This window comes from Capsicum annuum, chromosome 12 (assembly GCF_002878395.1).
Source record: "Capsicum annuum cultivar UCD-10X-F1 chromosome 12, UCD10Xv1.1, whole genome shotgun sequence".
Classification (NCBI taxonomy): domain Eukaryota; kingdom Viridiplantae; phylum Streptophyta; class Magnoliopsida; order Solanales; family Solanaceae; genus Capsicum; species Capsicum annuum.
Genome location: NC_061122.1, coordinates 221,721,651 through 221,739,479, shown reverse-complemented (window position 1 = coordinate 221,739,479; position 17,829 = coordinate 221,721,651). Strand labels below are relative to the sequence as shown.

Here is a 17,829-nt window from a genome sequence, read left to right as displayed (position 1 = left end):
TGTATCTAGATCAAATAGTTTCAGAAATTAATATATCTCGATAATCAAAATTATGTATCTCAACTTCAAAATTATGTATCCACAATAGTTTCAGAAATAAATGTATCTCAACAATCCAAATTATGTATCTTAATTTCAAAATTATATATCCGGATGCTAATTATATATCTGAAAATTATAATAAGAGATTATTTATAATTTAACAAATAGTAAAAATAAAGAATAATTAGGAATAAACTTGTTGAAATTTAATTAAGTTTTACGAAACTTAATTCATTGCATTTCATCATAGACCTGGATTCTTCTAAATTTTGGAACAATTAGCTTGGGTCCATTTAACCAGCCTGGTTTTATCCATATAAAGAATGTTGCCTTTCACTATTTCAACTAAAGCCTAAATGAGACAAATGAACCAAGTCCACAACTAATATTGCATGTCATTTTGGGCATTATTGTTTTTTTGTCGTCAGTGCCTGATACCTGTATTGAAACTCGATTAATTTTAATTCGTGTCACATTGAATCCATTCAAGGAAAGCACCCCCTACCAAAGATCTTTCCATACCTAAAACTCGAAAGCAAGATCTCTCGTTAAGGAACAAGCAATCTTATTTGCTGCACTACATCCTTTCGGATAGGGTATTATTGTTATTGTTATTGTTATAGATCGGTACATTTCGTGTATAATATATAGTACATAGTTTGGAAATTCAATACATTTCTGGAACATTCAAATGGCGAAATTACAACAAAGAACAAGTTTTTGAATTACAGGTGTAAGCATTTTGGTGGTGGAAAATGGATGCTCCTTATTTTAGGTGACTATGATTGGATAATGGTTTGGCTTTACTTATAATTTTTATTTTTATTTAATTCTACGTAGTCAAATCATCATATACCATAAGATTTCATCAAATTGAAAGGCCAAAAATGAAATGAGTTTGGAACTTATATAAAAAGGGGATACATATAGCTAATAACTTGTTTTGGATTGAGTCGTAGTTATAATAGTAGTTGACTTGTTGATGTTTGATATATTCTCCTACTATTATGATCATTTAAAAAAAGATTATTTTTCTAGAAAGAGTTTAAGCTATATAAATTATCAAAGTAATTTTTTTTTTTATATTGTCAGTTTAGTTAAAAGATATTACAGGTAAATTATCTTAATTTGTAATTTTAAAAACAAGACAAGTTTTATGCTACAATACATAGAGATTAGAAGTTATTAGATGCTTTGAGTAGCTAGAACCTTTCCTAGAGATTGTACGAGTTGTAGACGATCACTTAATCAAATGGTATAAACTTTTTTTTTTTTTACTATTTATATTTTCTCGCTAATATACATAGATTATATAATAATTATATGTGATTATCTACATATTATACATGAATCATATCTTTATTATACATCTGACGGCTATCTTAATTAAGTAGGCAAGCACGTGGGTTGTACCAGTCAGCTTTGAATTGTCGAATGACGATTGACCGAAATTTGTTTCAAGAATATATGACTTGCTTGTAATCCAAATCCCATGCCAACATAAGTTCACGGTAGATGGCTTGTAGGAGGTGAGAAGGGCCCTTATTCCGTCCCTCGCAGAGAACCTAAAAGCTACTAATAAGCCTTTAGACTGGCAGCGGAAATGATAAATGTAGTCTTCCTATACATTTGAGTGAGTAGTTATTTGAATTTATTATTATTATTTGTTTTGGGAAATCACTTGAACTTCTAGACACATGAAATTTAATTTCTCTTTCACATCATAAATGTCACTGTTAAGCCTTTCTTATCAGTTATCAGAGAGTTCAGTAATTAAATGAAATGATTTACATATTCTTATTGTTGATATTTTCTCCCCCCTCTTCTATATTATATAAATCATTCATTTTTCATGTTTTTAAATGTCTTTTACGTAGATAAGTCAATCACTTAAAATATATAATCTTCTTTAATTATACAATTTAAACATAATAAATTGTAAAACCTCAGACATATTCCAACTGAATATATATGACGTGTATAATTAAAGGAGATGATATAATTTAAGTATCTATAATCAAAATTGATTTAACATTACTACAAAGAACATATTCGCTGAATATTTGAAATCCTCTAGATTGCTTATATTCGATGAATATTTAGTGAATTGGAATTCTTGAAATATTTGAAAGTTATTAAGAGTTGATCACTATTTTGAGGCACATCAAATAATTATTTGGGGCATTCTGGAATGGAAAAAATTACATATAGACCGAGGAAGATTCAGAAGTTGAAGTGTATGCGTTCTCATCATTTTTTTTTAAAAAAAGAACTTACATGTTCTACAAATTTCTTAATATCTATATCTATAATCTATAATCTATATCTATATCTATAATCTATATCTATCTATAATATATTAAAAGTGTGAAGACCCTTAAAAATGTGATTTGAACTTTTTGCCTTTCATTAAAAGATAATTATTTAGACAAAATTGTCATTTACTATTTTTATTATATTTAAAAAATAAAAAATCTCATTATTTTTTGCAAAATAGATATATAATACGATTTTTGTAAACTAGATATATAATAAGAGTCCTAATAAACATTGTCTTATTTTTGGCAAAATAAAAACGTATGAGTATAAGTTTTCATTATTCTTGACAATCTAAGAATTATATATAAAGTAAAAATCCAAAGATATTGTTTTTTTGGCAATACAAACAGGCAGGTTTGGAAAAGTAGAATATTGCCTTTTTTAGTGGAAATTAAAAATATTTCATTTATATTTTTGACAAAATATTTTTAATTTGCAAGATAAAAATTGAAGTGAGAGTCCTTTTTATTATATTATAAGTCTTTTTTTTTTTTCTCTTTCACAATTGATAGTATCCTAATACAAATCATACAGGAGTTAAAAATCAAATTCTTTTTTAGTTTATGAATGCTTCTTTTATAAAAGAAGTTGCTTTGTGTGGTGATTAAATTCCATGAATAAGAGGTACGTAGGAATAGTTATTTTCTTCTCTTAATATTTTCATTTTTCGGGATCAATTTTTGTACAACTCACTTTATCGTTATGTTGTCAATTATGTATTTGGATTGATAATCAAGTTCTCACAAATTCAACTCCAAATTGATGATTAGCTCAAACTATTTAACAATGAAAAATGGTGGGATCTGTTTGAGTGATTGTCATCTGTTATATTTGTGTTCTTAGTTTAAATATAATATTTATTTTGATTGTTATTTATATTTTATTTTATCATATTTGTCATAGATCTGAATCACCAGACTCTTTTAAATTCATTTTGAGATTTTTGAGTTAAAAAATAGACGTAAACATACTTAATAACATGTATACTAAACTAATAAATATAAAATGTATGTAAAAGTTTCTGGATTCTCCAAAACTCACAACCAAAATGTAGATTGATCAAGTTATAAATCTCAACGAAAAATAATTACTACTCCACTATATAAGATTCTGAAGTTACAAGGCCTAAGTATGAAAACCAATGACAGTAGAAATAGAGTTTGTTAGATAATTAATTAATTATTAAGCAATCTCAAAGTTTAATATAAGAGCAATAAGATTTTGGAAATGGATTAATTAGCTCAATTTTTTTTAATATAAGAGCCTAACGTAACAATTTTCGCTTCCACAATATATTCCTGTCTGTCTTGATTTTGCAAAGTTTAACTAATGGACTCATCTAAACCATAACATTTTATGATATTTCTCTTGATAAAACCATATAACAAATCAAGATTATCATTAGTATTAGGTATTGATTGGAACATTTCATCTAATATTCATATATATTTGAAAAAATCCACCATTCTGATTATTGTTTAAATATGCTGCCGATATGTGATCAGTCACAGGTTTAAACCGTAGAAACAAGGGGCGGAGCTAGCTTGTTCCTAGAGGTTCATCTGAACCCCTTTCGACGAGAAATTACACAAATTTATATATGGTTAAAATTACTGTTTAGGTCTATATTATAAATGTCTGAACCCCTTCGTTTAGTTTGTGTGTTTATTTTTTCAAATCATATTTTAAACCTCCTTAGTGAAAAATCTTGACTCCATCACTGATGAAATCAACCTCCAATAGAAATACAGGATATGATTGCCGAACTTCTACCTTACATCAAAGAACAACATGTCCATAATTTTCTGAGAAATAAATGTATTTTGTTAATATTTTTTTCTCATAAGCTTGCTAACTTAAGTTTTCTAGGAAAATAACATCTTTCCATATTTACAAATTTCCTTTTTTTGTTGTAATTTTACTTGGCCAAAAAATCTACACATTTGTTTACCTTTATCCAAATATATATACATGTTACGTGAATACTAAATTAGCAAACATTTCTGGTGGTTTGCTCGTTAACATCAATACTTGTATGTGCATTCGGTACGAAAGAAATTTTCTATGAAATATACTTTTAAAAAAAAATTCTAATTTTTTTTTAATTTTTATTTCATAAACAAAAATTTTATTCTAAAAGATTGTATTTATTCTATATAATTTTTTTAGGAGGTGAGAATGGGGATAGGGGTGTGGAGTGGTAGGATCGGAAGACACAACCAATATGAAATGCTAATTATAAAAATTGTTTTTTCGACTTCCTCTAGAAAAGTTATTTTAAAGTAAATTAGTAAAGTTTTCTGAAAAATTTAACCAATTGGGAAAAATAGAAAAGTTATGGACTTTTAGTTTTTATAATATATTACTGATACAAAAGTTTAAAGATACTCTTATGATAATAATTGATTGGAGAGTTGATTAAAATGGTAACTAACTTGTTAGAAAAAAATTTTGATTCTAATTTTAAATTTAATTTTAGTTTTAGTCTTGAACTGCTATGGTAATTACTTACGAAAAGTTAAGCTCCTCATATACATAAATATTTTAGATCAACATTATTATTGAAAAAAAAATTGAATTAGCGATAGACAGATTTCGTAGTTAAACAAAAAAATCGTCTCTAATCTTATTTAGTGATGAATTATCATAAAATTATGTTAGCTATTAGCAATTTAGCCGCTGATTAAAGATAAATTTTGTAGCTAATTTCAATTTCTTTTTAGTGATTTTGTATGATCATGTTACAAAATTCAGTGTCAAATTCAATTTTCGTTTAATTTATGTGATGTTATTTTCTTATTAATCAGTTTCAAGAATAACGATACGTTTCTAAATTTGGAATGAGTTTAACTTAGAAAATTTTAGTAATTTAGTTGGTTGACTATCTGATTTTTAGGTTGTTGCTAAAAGTTTGATTCCTCACCTTATATTATCTCTCTCATTTTCCTTTATCACCCATTTTTAGAAAGAAAAAAAAAAATTACTTTAAATTTCTCATATTACCTTAATAAATCCCTTTTACAATCACATAATAGATCCTGGAGTAACTAGTAAAGTTGCTATCATGTAACCTAAGACTACGGACAATAGACTCCTGTGGTTTGACCCTTTTTCGAACCTCGTGTATAACTAAAATTTTAACATACCAAACTGCCTTTTTGTACAACTACACAATTATTGTAACATATTTAAGACCACAAATTTTCATTTTTTATATATCTTAAATTTGGTGACCCAAATTATATAACACAAATCGAAACGCCATGTGTACTAAACTTCATTTGAATTCCAATCATCCACACATATAAATACAAAACAATTTAAATTATACACACATAGAGAAAGAGATTGATTGTGATAGCTCTTTTAATTCATTTGATCAAAAAAAAAAAAAATTGTAAGCACCTAACACACCAAGTATTTAAACGACTCATCTTCCTTTCTAATTTTTTTCATCAATTATGTTTTGCTACTCTTTTCACTTCTCTTTATCATCCCTCTCTTCTCCTCTCCCCCATTGCAACTATTATCAACAACCCCCTTAAAAGATATATAATTCTGTTGACAGAGGCAAAGGTATTAAACACCTCTCGATCCCGTGATTCGAACACGATCGCTTAAAAAAATGATTTTTGCTGTGTTCCTTGCACTATTTCTTCCATGTGTTGGCATGAGTATAGTATTTGTTGTCTACATGTGTTTTCTTTGTTATGCCACAACAACAAGACATCATCAACAACAACACCCTAATAATATTCATCAAGAACCTACAAAGGGTGTTAAAGAAAAGGGACTTTCTTCAACACAATTGGATAAATTGCCTAAAGTAAGTGGCCAAGAATTGGTTATGGGAAATGATTGTGCTGTTTGTTTAGATGAAATTGAGAAAGAACAAGTGGCAAGATTAATACCAGGTTGTAATCATGGGTTTCATATTGAATGTGCTGATACTTGGTTGGCTAAACATCCTGTTTGTCCTGTCTGTAGAAGTAAACTTGAGACAGAATTGTTTGATCCTACTAATGAAAACAATCCTTGTTGAAACAAAAAAGGGTATAGTGGTACTTTTCCATCTATTTTTTGTTTTCTTTTCTTACAATTTTATTGTAAGATTTAACACCTAATTAAGGTGGTGTGAGATGATAGAGATTCAATCAAGATAGAACATTTTTCTTTTGTTTCTTCTTTTCTTTTGATGGTGTTCTATCTGGACACCCACCACTTTTCACCGGTCAAAGAGACCCTCTTTAATACATTAAGAAACGATGTTCACAGGGGCCAGAAAGATTCGGTCATAGGAATTTAGAACACCTACGTGCTGGTAAACGAAAATCACCTCGACCGGATCAGAGTAAACAACACAATGTCGAATTAGGCCGCCCTTTGCCTTGAAAGAATTCACATGCTCGCAGTTTTCGTTTGATACTAGATGGATAAAGCAAATATAAGTTTTTGTTTTCTTTGTGATGGAGTTGAAAGATGGGGTAAATGTCAAGTATCGACCTGGGATCATAGGACTATTCTGGATGTACAATGCAATTTTGATTGTAAATTTTAATTCAATCAGGTTAAAATTAGTCCAAAAATACCATTAATATAATGTGTTGTTATTTGTTTCACGACTTTTCTAGAAATGCTTCACGCCCTTAATGTAACTTCCAAATCCTTTACCCAACAGTTTAGGCATTCTATGTTTGAATACTGAATTAATTAATTTAAATTCACATCGAATGAGAAGGAATAATTAAATTCCTTGTAAAAAAAGTTCCTCATTCTAAGACATTTTTTAAATTAAATACCACCTTAGATTGCCTCGTCAACTTTATTAATTTTAAAAAAGACCTTTAAGAATTCCAAAAACACAAAGGGCTAGACCTAACTTTACGAATCTTATCGAGGATTAAGAAAAATTCCATCATCCCATCATCACTTCCTTTAATGGTAGATATAGTTCATTTTCATTAGTAGAAGCAAAACTTTTGTTTGAAAAACACGTCTAACTTGAAGAAAATGAAAAATAGTTTGTAACTTGACTCAAATACTCTATTGAATGTGCGAATAAAAATTTAATATTGATAGCTGAAAAAATTGAAAAACTATATATAATTTATAACTTATAAGATTTCTTACTAATGCGACATATATCTAGATTTTTTCAAAAAGAAATCATGCGAACTTGGTCTAGTACAAAACAATATGAAAAAGAACACACAATGTATCCCACATGCATATATAAATCATAGTGCGCTTTCCCTTGAATGGGGCTCTACGCGGCGCAAATTCAAATTAATCGGATTCCAATGTGAGTACCAAACACCGGATTAAAAAAAATAAAATCATAGTACTAATTTTTTTGGTGATGACAAGGCCTAAGGATGTGGGGAACATTTAGTGAAGCTTTGAGATTCGTCTAGTACAATCAAATGAATAGACAGATAGGAAAATAAAATTTTAACAAAATTACAACTAGGTAAATATATTTGGATAGAATTTAACGTCATCAACATTTTATAAAGATGAATGTGGCCAATTGATGACATAGTATGACAAAATATCATATAGTGGAAGTAGGGGCGGAGCTACTCCTAGGCCAGAGATTCATCCGAACCCCCTTTGATGAAAAATTATAATATTTATATATAGTTAAAATAATTTTTTACGTAAATATTATAGATGTTGAGCCCCTTCGGTTAGTTTACATATTTACTTTTGAATCTTTTATTGAAAATTTTGGCTCCTTCAATGAGTGGAAGTATCTTTTAATTGTTTGAGGGAAAAAGAAGCATTTTTTCTATAATTGATGAGTTGATTGCAATCAATTGAGAGCCACCATTTTTAGTTTCATAATGTGACATACTATCAAACTTATCATGAAAAAAAAATCCCATTTTTACATTAATTTAACTTTATGTTGTATCGATGTCTTCTTTTTTTTCTTTTTTTTTTTTTTTTTTTTTTTTTTTTATAAATGAATTGCAACGAGAAAAGACTAATTAATCTGTAGTGGCCCTTTGTAACTTTTCATTGTTACAATCGCATAGTTTTTTCCTTTGGAAATCCCAAGAAAATTCATAATTGCTATTCTTCGAATGAATATTAAGTAAATTCGCTTTTATATAATAGCTCACAAATTATATAATAATGTAAACCGAAATAAATAATTTTAGTGCAACGAGTTCCTTGAGAAATATTGGTAGGAGAAATCATTCCCCGACGTCCCTTATAAGATACCACCTGGTCCAGTGGCAGATTCAGGATTTAAAGGTCGTGGGAGCTCAAGAGGTTCAAAACACATATTAACACCCAAAGATTTAAGGTTTCGCATGAAAATTAAAGCACCTAACTATTTTTTGGATTTCATAAGTAATTTTTTCCATCTTATACCAATTTTTTTATATATTTTTTACATAATTAGACTATTTTACATCGAATTTAATGAATGTTAAAAGCACCACATTTTGAATCTAGACCTGCTTCCTAGTACACCAATTACTGACTATGTAAATTTGATTGGCATTTCAAAATTTCTCATCAAATTTATTAACATAAGAAAAGTTGCAACTAATACTAATTATCCTATAATTTTTAAATATCTAAATTTAAATATAAATAATTAAATTAATTTAATTTAATTTCGCTTCACAAATAAGTAAAATTAACTTTCAAAAAAGAAAATATGACAACTAATTAATTTTCGAATATGGAGGAAGTAATTTTCTTTGGGATGCTTAACTAATTAATTCATAGAATTTTGTGCTTGATTGGTCATAACTGTATAATTGATGGGCTAGAGATTTCCACGTAGATCGATGGAACTATATGTTTACATTATTGTATATATATACACCACTAGCAAAGGCTAAGTTTACATTTAAAAATTATATATTTTCAATTCTTAAAAAAAAAATAGCTTATTGATTTCACTTAAATTATTTACACATATTAAGTACATTTTCAAGCACAAATATAGGATCGATCTTGGCCAAAGCTACTAAAAAATGTAGCTTCATCCTGAATTAGTCAAATATAAAACAAATTATCATGCAAAAGATATTAATAAGTGAATCTTTTCAATACACGAAATTTGCAATTTCGAAAAGAGATAAGCATATTCAGTAATCTCTAAACTATCATTAAAGTTGCTACGATAAACTACAACTTCATAGGGTCCTACCCCCCTCCCTCCTCCCCTCAATTTTAGCATATTTTTGTTATCCTTTTTATACTGATGTGACATCTTTATTACATAAAATGAAGTCCACATCAAAAGTGTCATGTCATCTAAAAAGGCTGACAAAAGGTAGCATCAGCTAAAAAGATGACAAAAATATGCTAAAATTTAATTAAGAGATAATAGAACATCCATGAAATTGAAGTGTGTCGTATCAAATATAATCATAATTCAGGATGTACCGAAGTACTAAATACTTAAATCTTTTGAAAATAAGACAATTTATCTGTTATAACAAACAAATATGACCTGGTGACATAAAAATACTTATAGTAATAAGATATATACCTTATAACTAATGTAACTATAGCTAAATTAAGTGGACTTGTATTACACCATTTTGCAATATTGGTATCATCTCTCTCACAATTTAATGCATTTTAGCAAAACTATCTTCCTCAACTAAGCAATTATTCAAGATTTGGCAACTTAAAAATAGCAATACGTTTTTGTTTAGGATTTCATAAAATTTATGGCTAAAATTCTCTTTTTTTAATTCTTTTCTCAAAGAAGGATAGAAAATTAGGTGTGCTTATTTAATATCAATTTTGGCTGCATATACTATACTTTATTAAAAAGAAAATGAAAGGAGAAAAGCAAATACTCATTATGCCAACTGTTGAAACTTGAAATTAATATACATGCAGAGCGTGTGGGGAGAATATTATTATTATGATAAGAATACGTGGATTCATAATATTTAATTTATAGGTTCGATCTTGACCATAATTCTCTTTGTTTATTGAATTTTAAACAGATTATTTATTACCTATTTAATTTTGAATCAGAATTATTGAATATTATCGAACTCATAACTATAACGATGGCTCCGCCGTGATTGTGATGTCCATCTACAAGTCACAAGCACACAACTCATTAGATTTTCATGGCATTAAATCATAACATCTACCTGTCCTACTTATAAATCAATAGGGTCAAATTTAGTATAAGACTATAGTATGAAAGGGGAAATCTCATTTAATTATGTTATAGAGAAAATAGCTACGTAGACATGTTAAGGATCACAAATGTACAATTGATGAGAAATTATTTGCCTATATTTAACAAACTTATAATCAATCAAATGACAATATTGTTCTAGAGCTACATGGTTGATATTTCAATAGATAGCCATTGGGAAATAAGTTCTTTGATGGAAATACAAATCATATGGAATAAGAATAAACCTGTAAGTAAAAGTAAAGTGCACTAAAACTCCGCTATAAGTAGGATCCGGGGAAGGCTTGAGTATTCGGGCCACAAGAATCTATTGTACACAGTCTTACCTTATATTTCTGTAAGAGATTACTTTCATGGCTTGAACCCGTGACCCCCACATGGTATGTAGCAACCCAGTCATTCCGAAGAACACTATCTCCCCCTCCCCATCTTACCGCAGTTGTTGGAACGGAGTTAGCTAGAGCTTCTTTCTCGAGTCTTGTCATGATCGCTTACTCGACGAAAGAGCTTTACAAGTAGTATTTTTCTTCTTCACTCACGCAATATTGCCAGATTGGGCTTTCGCTTGTTGTCCAAGATTCCCTACCGTCGTCAAATCAGGTCCATCTCGGTCCCAGTGTGGCTGATCATCCGAAAAGACCAGCGTGAACCCATGACCTTAGGCTTAAGATCATATAGTAGCAACTTAACCAGTTACTCCAAGACTCCATTTCAAAAAATCCTCCAACTATGATAATAAATGAATTATTTCTATTATCTCTAAATTGTATAGCGAATTCATTTATATAAATACACCTTATATCGAACAAAGGAATATTAGTAGTCGATTGGCTCAAACCCTACTTTTATTACATTGCTAAGATTAATCTAAAGCTACTAAACTGTCCCATGAGGTTAAAAAGATGTCCAATTTTTAACTAGTACAACTAATTAATTAATATCCTAGATATTAATCCAATTTAATTACAACTTGTCTTCAACTATTTCAACTGCCAATAATATTTCTCAAATCGTAAGCATGCTATATATACTATAAATATGATCATAATTAGTACCCTCAGGCAGAGGGCAGAGCTAGAGGGACAAGAAAGGCCCCTCTTATCGATTTTATACGAGATTAATAATTTTTAATGTATATATCGCAGATGTTGACCTTCTATACATATCTGTCATTGCCTTTGGGTTCATGACATAATTTCCAAAGTATTCGATCTAATAGATAATCTTGCTTACGTATATCACAAATATACCAATTTGTATCGAGCTTAGACTTGGAAAATATTGATGAGCTCAATATACTACTTATGAAAATATCAAGGCAGCCGAAAAAAGTCACATGTAAAAGAAATCGATACTTTAATCATTCATTTGACTACTTAGCTTGTTGCCGAATTGTGATCTATTTGAGTACATATACCGCGCGCCAGTGGCGGAGCCACAGCCAACGAAGGATAGTCAGATGAATATCCTTTGTCGGAAATTTTTTTTGAGTATATAGGTTAAATATAAATATTTATGGTTATATACATGTTGTTGCACACCCTTGACAAGCTAGAGAAGCATAGTCCAGTGGTCAAGAGTATTCATTTCCGCATCAACAACCCGAGTTTGAATCTTGACAGGTGCAACAGTATTTTATTTTCTTTGTTTTACGCGACTAATATAACATTAGTTAAGTATACAATACAATGGAATATATACAGTCTTTGGTCACATACAATACGATGGAATATATACAATCTTTGATCACTATATAGTACTTGTGAAAATGTCAAGACGATCGAAGAAGCCCACAGATGAAAGCAATCGATATGTTGATCATTCAATTGATCCGACAACTTGCTGCTAGATCTATTTGAGCTTATAATATACTGCAACCAATATAAAAATAGTCAAGTATACAAAAATGGAATATATACTAATATAAATACAAATTAATGAAGCCAATGAGAAAAAACCAAAGAAGAAAAAGAAAGAATTGAGTAGACAGGCAAAAGAGAAGTTGGGTGACTGTCAGTGTCAGTGTAATAAAAATAGCCTCTCTTGAAGGTCAAGGAACAGTAGTAAACTTTAAAGCATTGATAACGTGCTGACGTTTACTAAACTTAGTGTCGTTTGGTATACTAAATAAATAAGAAAAATAATTTTAAAATAAACTTTAAGATTAATTTTATATATATTTAATATGGGGTATTAGTTAATTCCGATGCATACCAATAATATTAGAAGTATTTATATAATTTGATTAACAAGGAGCTATAACAGAACTTAGTAGCTTTTACTCGGTTGAATTATATTAGGTATATTCGTGTTTAAAGATCACTTCATAACAAGGTAATGGATTCAAAGCTTTTGCACGGGTTTCTGGAAATTCAATAACTATAATTTTGTTCACGCTTTATAAATATTTTAAAATGTATAAATATTTGATTGTGAACTCAGTTACAATTGTAAATTAATTCATTTGAAATTACATAGGAATATAAAATTTAAATTCCGAATCCACCTCTGTTCTTATTCAAAATCTAGTAAGCTATAATGCAGAGAACCAAAAAATTCAAAACTACGGAGGCACAAAAACTCAAGATTGTAGTTTCGCCTATGAATTAGATCATCTTTAAAATAAATTTACGTAAATTTCAAACATTTATCGATAAGTTGGATTAACTATTAAATTACTACGTATTAAACTATATTGATAGTTCAAAAACTTATAATCATCACATATTAATTACTTGAATTTTTTTCTTATTATTTTGTTTTATTTATTAGATAAGAATAATAAGTAGTAATAAGATTGCTCTTATTATTTTGTTTTATTTATTAGATAAGAATAATAAGTAGTAGTAAGATTGCTCTATATATGTGGTGCATTTTGCTTAGTTGTTGGTCACAACTCACAAACAATGTCAAGTCTCCATCGATTTCCTTTTTATTTTTGTCTTTTCTCTTTTCAATCATTAATTTATCTATATACTATATACTATATCATACTTCCTCCGTTTCATAATAAATGAATTGTTAAATTTTGACAAATAAATTAAGAAAAAGACATTAAAGACATAAATTTAATACAACTTTTTATTTTTACCCCAAAAAAAGAAAATACTGACCTTGTAATACCTTTTCAAAAATTAATTGGTTGTCAAATCATAAGGGTAAATTTGAAAAAAAATTCAATGATTCACTTATTTTAAAATATCAATAAATACCTCAACAATTCACTTATTTTGAAACGTAGGGACAGGGAGTATTATATACCGTCATCTAAACAACACCCACATGTGCTACTGATAATGTTATTAATGTTGCTATATCCTCGTCTTCAACTGTCTGATTTGATTCTTTCATTCACAAACTATGGTGGCACAATTATATACATGTAAAAAATATCTAAAATAATAATATATATTTTGTACACTTCACCATATTTAATAATATATTTCATGTACTTGTGTATTTACTCATGATCACAATCGCATGTTGCGTCTCAATCACCTTATCTTCAATCAGAAAGAAAATGAAGGTCTATGTATATTTTTCTAATTTCTATATCTTTTTTTTTGACCAATTAATTAAAATAAATAAATAAATAACAAAGGGAACTTAAGATAAATAACTAAATTACTTGCACAAACTGAAAGATTTTGCAATAAAACTTTCGTCTTACTAATTTCGTTGATTCTCTCACATTATATCATAAATTATCTTTGACAAATTTAGAAATTTAATTTATGAATGCTCTATCCTCCTAAAATTTCTATAAAGCACATTATATTTTAAAGCCAACACTATTATTTATATAGGAAACCTTAGTAATTTGTACAAATATGTTAATCGAGCATCCAGTTAAGGTAACAATTTCAAATTAAAAATAATTGAGCATCCATAATTTAAAATTTTTGAATTTACCACTAAATGTGCAATTGAAAATTTTAACGAGCACTAATATAGATAATATTATCATTACAAATTAAAATAAAAAGGCGTAGAAGAATACGTATCCATTTTATTTTATTTTTTACAATATGAATATCTAGAGTTTAAGTTGGAGAAATGAGTGCTTGAGCACCCAATGTAATCCATATACGTCAGCCACTGTTAATCATGTCATTCTTTTTGCTAGTCATTCTTTTTGCTAAAGAATGACAATTAAAATATGCTTCTTTTTATGGTTTCTCATCAGATGTTCATTATTTACTTCGAGATTCGATTAATTAAGATTTATATCAAGAAATTTCTTTTTTTCACAAAAATAAAAATAAAAAAATTTAATCACAGGGTGAGAGAATCTTATGATACAAGGACTAGTGACTGGTCAAATCATTAAACTTAATCGTTTTGATCAACATGGCTTCAAATGGACTGAGTTTATGAGTTTAACCGACTACGATCAAAGTTGGGGCTACTTCAACCAAAAAAAGGATGACCCCTGTTCAAACTAAAAAACGTACCTCACCTCACTTGCGAAGAAGTTGTTGGAGCTGGACGCCGAACTATGAGAGTTTGCTTTTTATCTTTCCCAAAGTGGTCTGATCAAATAGAGGATCATACTACTACTGGTATTTTATCTGTCATTAATGATCGGCTTAATTAATACCATTTGGATATGTGTTGCGAACCCTTTCATTTTTAGCCTCTCGTCTTCTTTAGAAAAGCAAAACTTGAACAAATAAAACGTATGGTCACATAACTTTTTGTTTTTATGGTCGTGCCTCGTGGCACAACAACTCTCGTACTATTGAAATAGTTAAATATTTTTTATTAAAGGTGACTCCGTATTCAAGACACGAAATCCGGTGACTCCATACCCAAGGCACAAAACCTGATACCTCTACCATAAAAAAAAAAAAAAAAGAAAAATCCATTTTATGTATATGCAAATTGTTAGTATAAGTGAATGGTGTATAGGTAATCATTTTATGGATTAGACGCACTGTATTTTATATATATTAGTATTATCCTTCCTCTCCAATCTGTTTTGCCACATATATTGCATGTCATTATCTGCATGAAGGGAGATAAATAATAAATTAGATGGAATACGCTTAGTGCGTTAATGGTCCCCTTGAATAGCTTAATGTTTGGTTAAGATCAACTAAAAGATGTAATACTCTTAATTATATAATATGACATTGTTCGTTTTTACTCAACCTTGAACTATATGTTTGCAAATCCAACAATCGCTCTAACTAAGTTTCATGTGGCGCATCACTACAATCGCATATCTACCCCTCAATATAAGTTTTGCATGGCCAATCATAATTCGCGAGTCAAATTTTGAGATTCATTATGTGCCACAGACATGCATGGCCATGACCACGTTATGTTCCTCATCTGTGCGTTTTCTAAGGCCTAAGCTACGTTTCGTGTTATATATAAAGATAGAAAATTGAGTACTATGTCATCACTATATATACCATTTCCCTTCACTTAGAGCTTATCAATCTTTTCAACGATTCAACTATTAATATAAGACTTTATTTGCATAGCTAATCCAAAATATATGAATTTTAGATTGAATCAAAGTAAGAGAGGGAAAGGGAGTGGATAAAAAGAGGAAGAGATATGTCTTTGAAACGTGCGTGATTGTCCTTTAATTTGTCCCTTTAGGAAAAGAGATCATAAAATTGAGTACTCCTTTTGATGGATTGGAAAGTACAAGTAGCACAATCAAAGATTGCAATCGAGATGTGAAGTGATAAATAATTTTTTATTTTTAATTATTATTTTTGAGTTTTGAGCTCTGAATATGGAGTAACCTATGATAGTAAGTACTTTATTCCTAAAATTGAGAGTTTTTACCGCAAATTCAAATTAATTAAATTTTAAAATGAATATCGAACATAGAGATAGTAAAGGAAAAGCAAAAAGTAGTGACCTTTAGCAATTATTTGATTAAAGTGTCTACACTTGGATAGAATAATGCAAGAATGGATTGGGTGGTGACGTGGTGGGCATACACGTTAGGCAATCTTTGTTCAAAGTCTATCATTACAAAGGAGGTTCATCAACTTTAATAATATATACTTCATTAACCTATCAAATTAAAACATTTTACATCAAATAGATGAAATTTATTAATCTAATCTAATGATAATCTAAACATAATATAGAATAACATGAATTAGTAATGGCTAATTAGCTTATAGTTAACAAGATCTTGGTGATAGAATTTGTCTTTCGATGATTTTTTTATTTTTTTTTGGTGGTGGAAGTGTACTAAAAAGTAAAAGCCTATTATAAATAATTAAAATATAAATATAAGAATAATTGATCAAACAACAACACATATAAAGTGTAACCTCACAAATAGGATCTGAAAAGGGCTCCGTGTTTGTAGTCTTACTATCCCTATCTTGTGAAGATAGAGTGGTTCTTTTCGATAGATCCTCGACTCAAGTAAAAAATATTGAAAAATTAACAAGTATGTAAAACGAATACAATATTGAAAGAAAACCATGTTGCAAACAATGGGGATTAGATCGAGCAATAGCAACACCAACAAATAATATAATAACTGAAGCAAAGAAACATTCAATACTGCAATGGAAGAAATGAGATAGTACCATAGTAATAATAAGGATATGGAAAGGGAACTAGACAAATACTCGACTATCTATTCTTTAACCACACACGGGAAAGGAATTAGACAAACACTCGACTATCCATCCTTTAACACTAATATTCGACCTTCATATCTTTCTATCTAGAGTCATATTTTCGATAAGTTGCAAATGAGTCATATCCTATCTGATAGTTACACATAGTGCGTATACAATATATACAAAAAATTGGGTGGTGACCAGAGGCGGAGCCAGGATTTCAACGAAGGGGATCTATATTCAAAGAAAACTTAGGATTTCAACTAAGGGGGTCCATATTCAAAGAAAACTTAGTCGAAGGGGGTTCAACACCTACTATAACCACATAAAAAATAATTTTAATCATGTATAAATAGTATATTTTTCTGTCGAAGGGGGTTCGGCCAAACCCCGAACAGCTGGCTCCACCCCTGGTGGTGACGTGGTGAGCGTACATGTAGGCAATCATTGTTAGTCTTTAGCAACTTGAAAGCAATAATACAAGAACATATTGGGTGGTGACATAGTGTTATACGTATACACACATAAACAATTATTCATTATTCAATAATTGAGAAAATTATCTTGGGCCATGGAAAAAGATACCTAAGAGATGGGCCATTCTTATATCTATTCCATCTCTAAAACTTCAAAGGAAAGTTTAGATAGCATGCTGTGGAATGATATAAATTT

At 29.2% G+C, this 17,829-nt stretch overlaps 1 protein-coding gene across 1 annotated transcript; it reads left to right on the top strand.

Moving 5' to 3' along the window:
• Nucleotides 1-5,806: 5,806 nt before the first annotated feature.
• On the top strand, nucleotides 5,807-6,980 carry LOC124889378 (E3 ubiquitin-protein ligase ATL23-like). The gene has a single exon (XM_047400997.1). The coding sequence runs from the start codon at nucleotides 5,987-5,989 to the stop codon at nucleotides 6,401-6,403; it is 417 nt and encodes a 138-aa protein (XP_047256953.1). The 5' UTR covers nucleotides 5,807-5,986; the 3' UTR covers nucleotides 6,404-6,980.
• The last annotated feature ends 10,849 nt before the right edge of the window (nucleotides 6,981-17,829 follow it).

What these genes read in the sequence shown, in the direction of transcription:
- LOC124889378 (XM_047400997.1), top strand. Translation starts at nt 5,987, where the DNA reads ATGATTTTTGCTGTGTTCCTTGCACTATTTCTTCCATGTGTTGGCATG.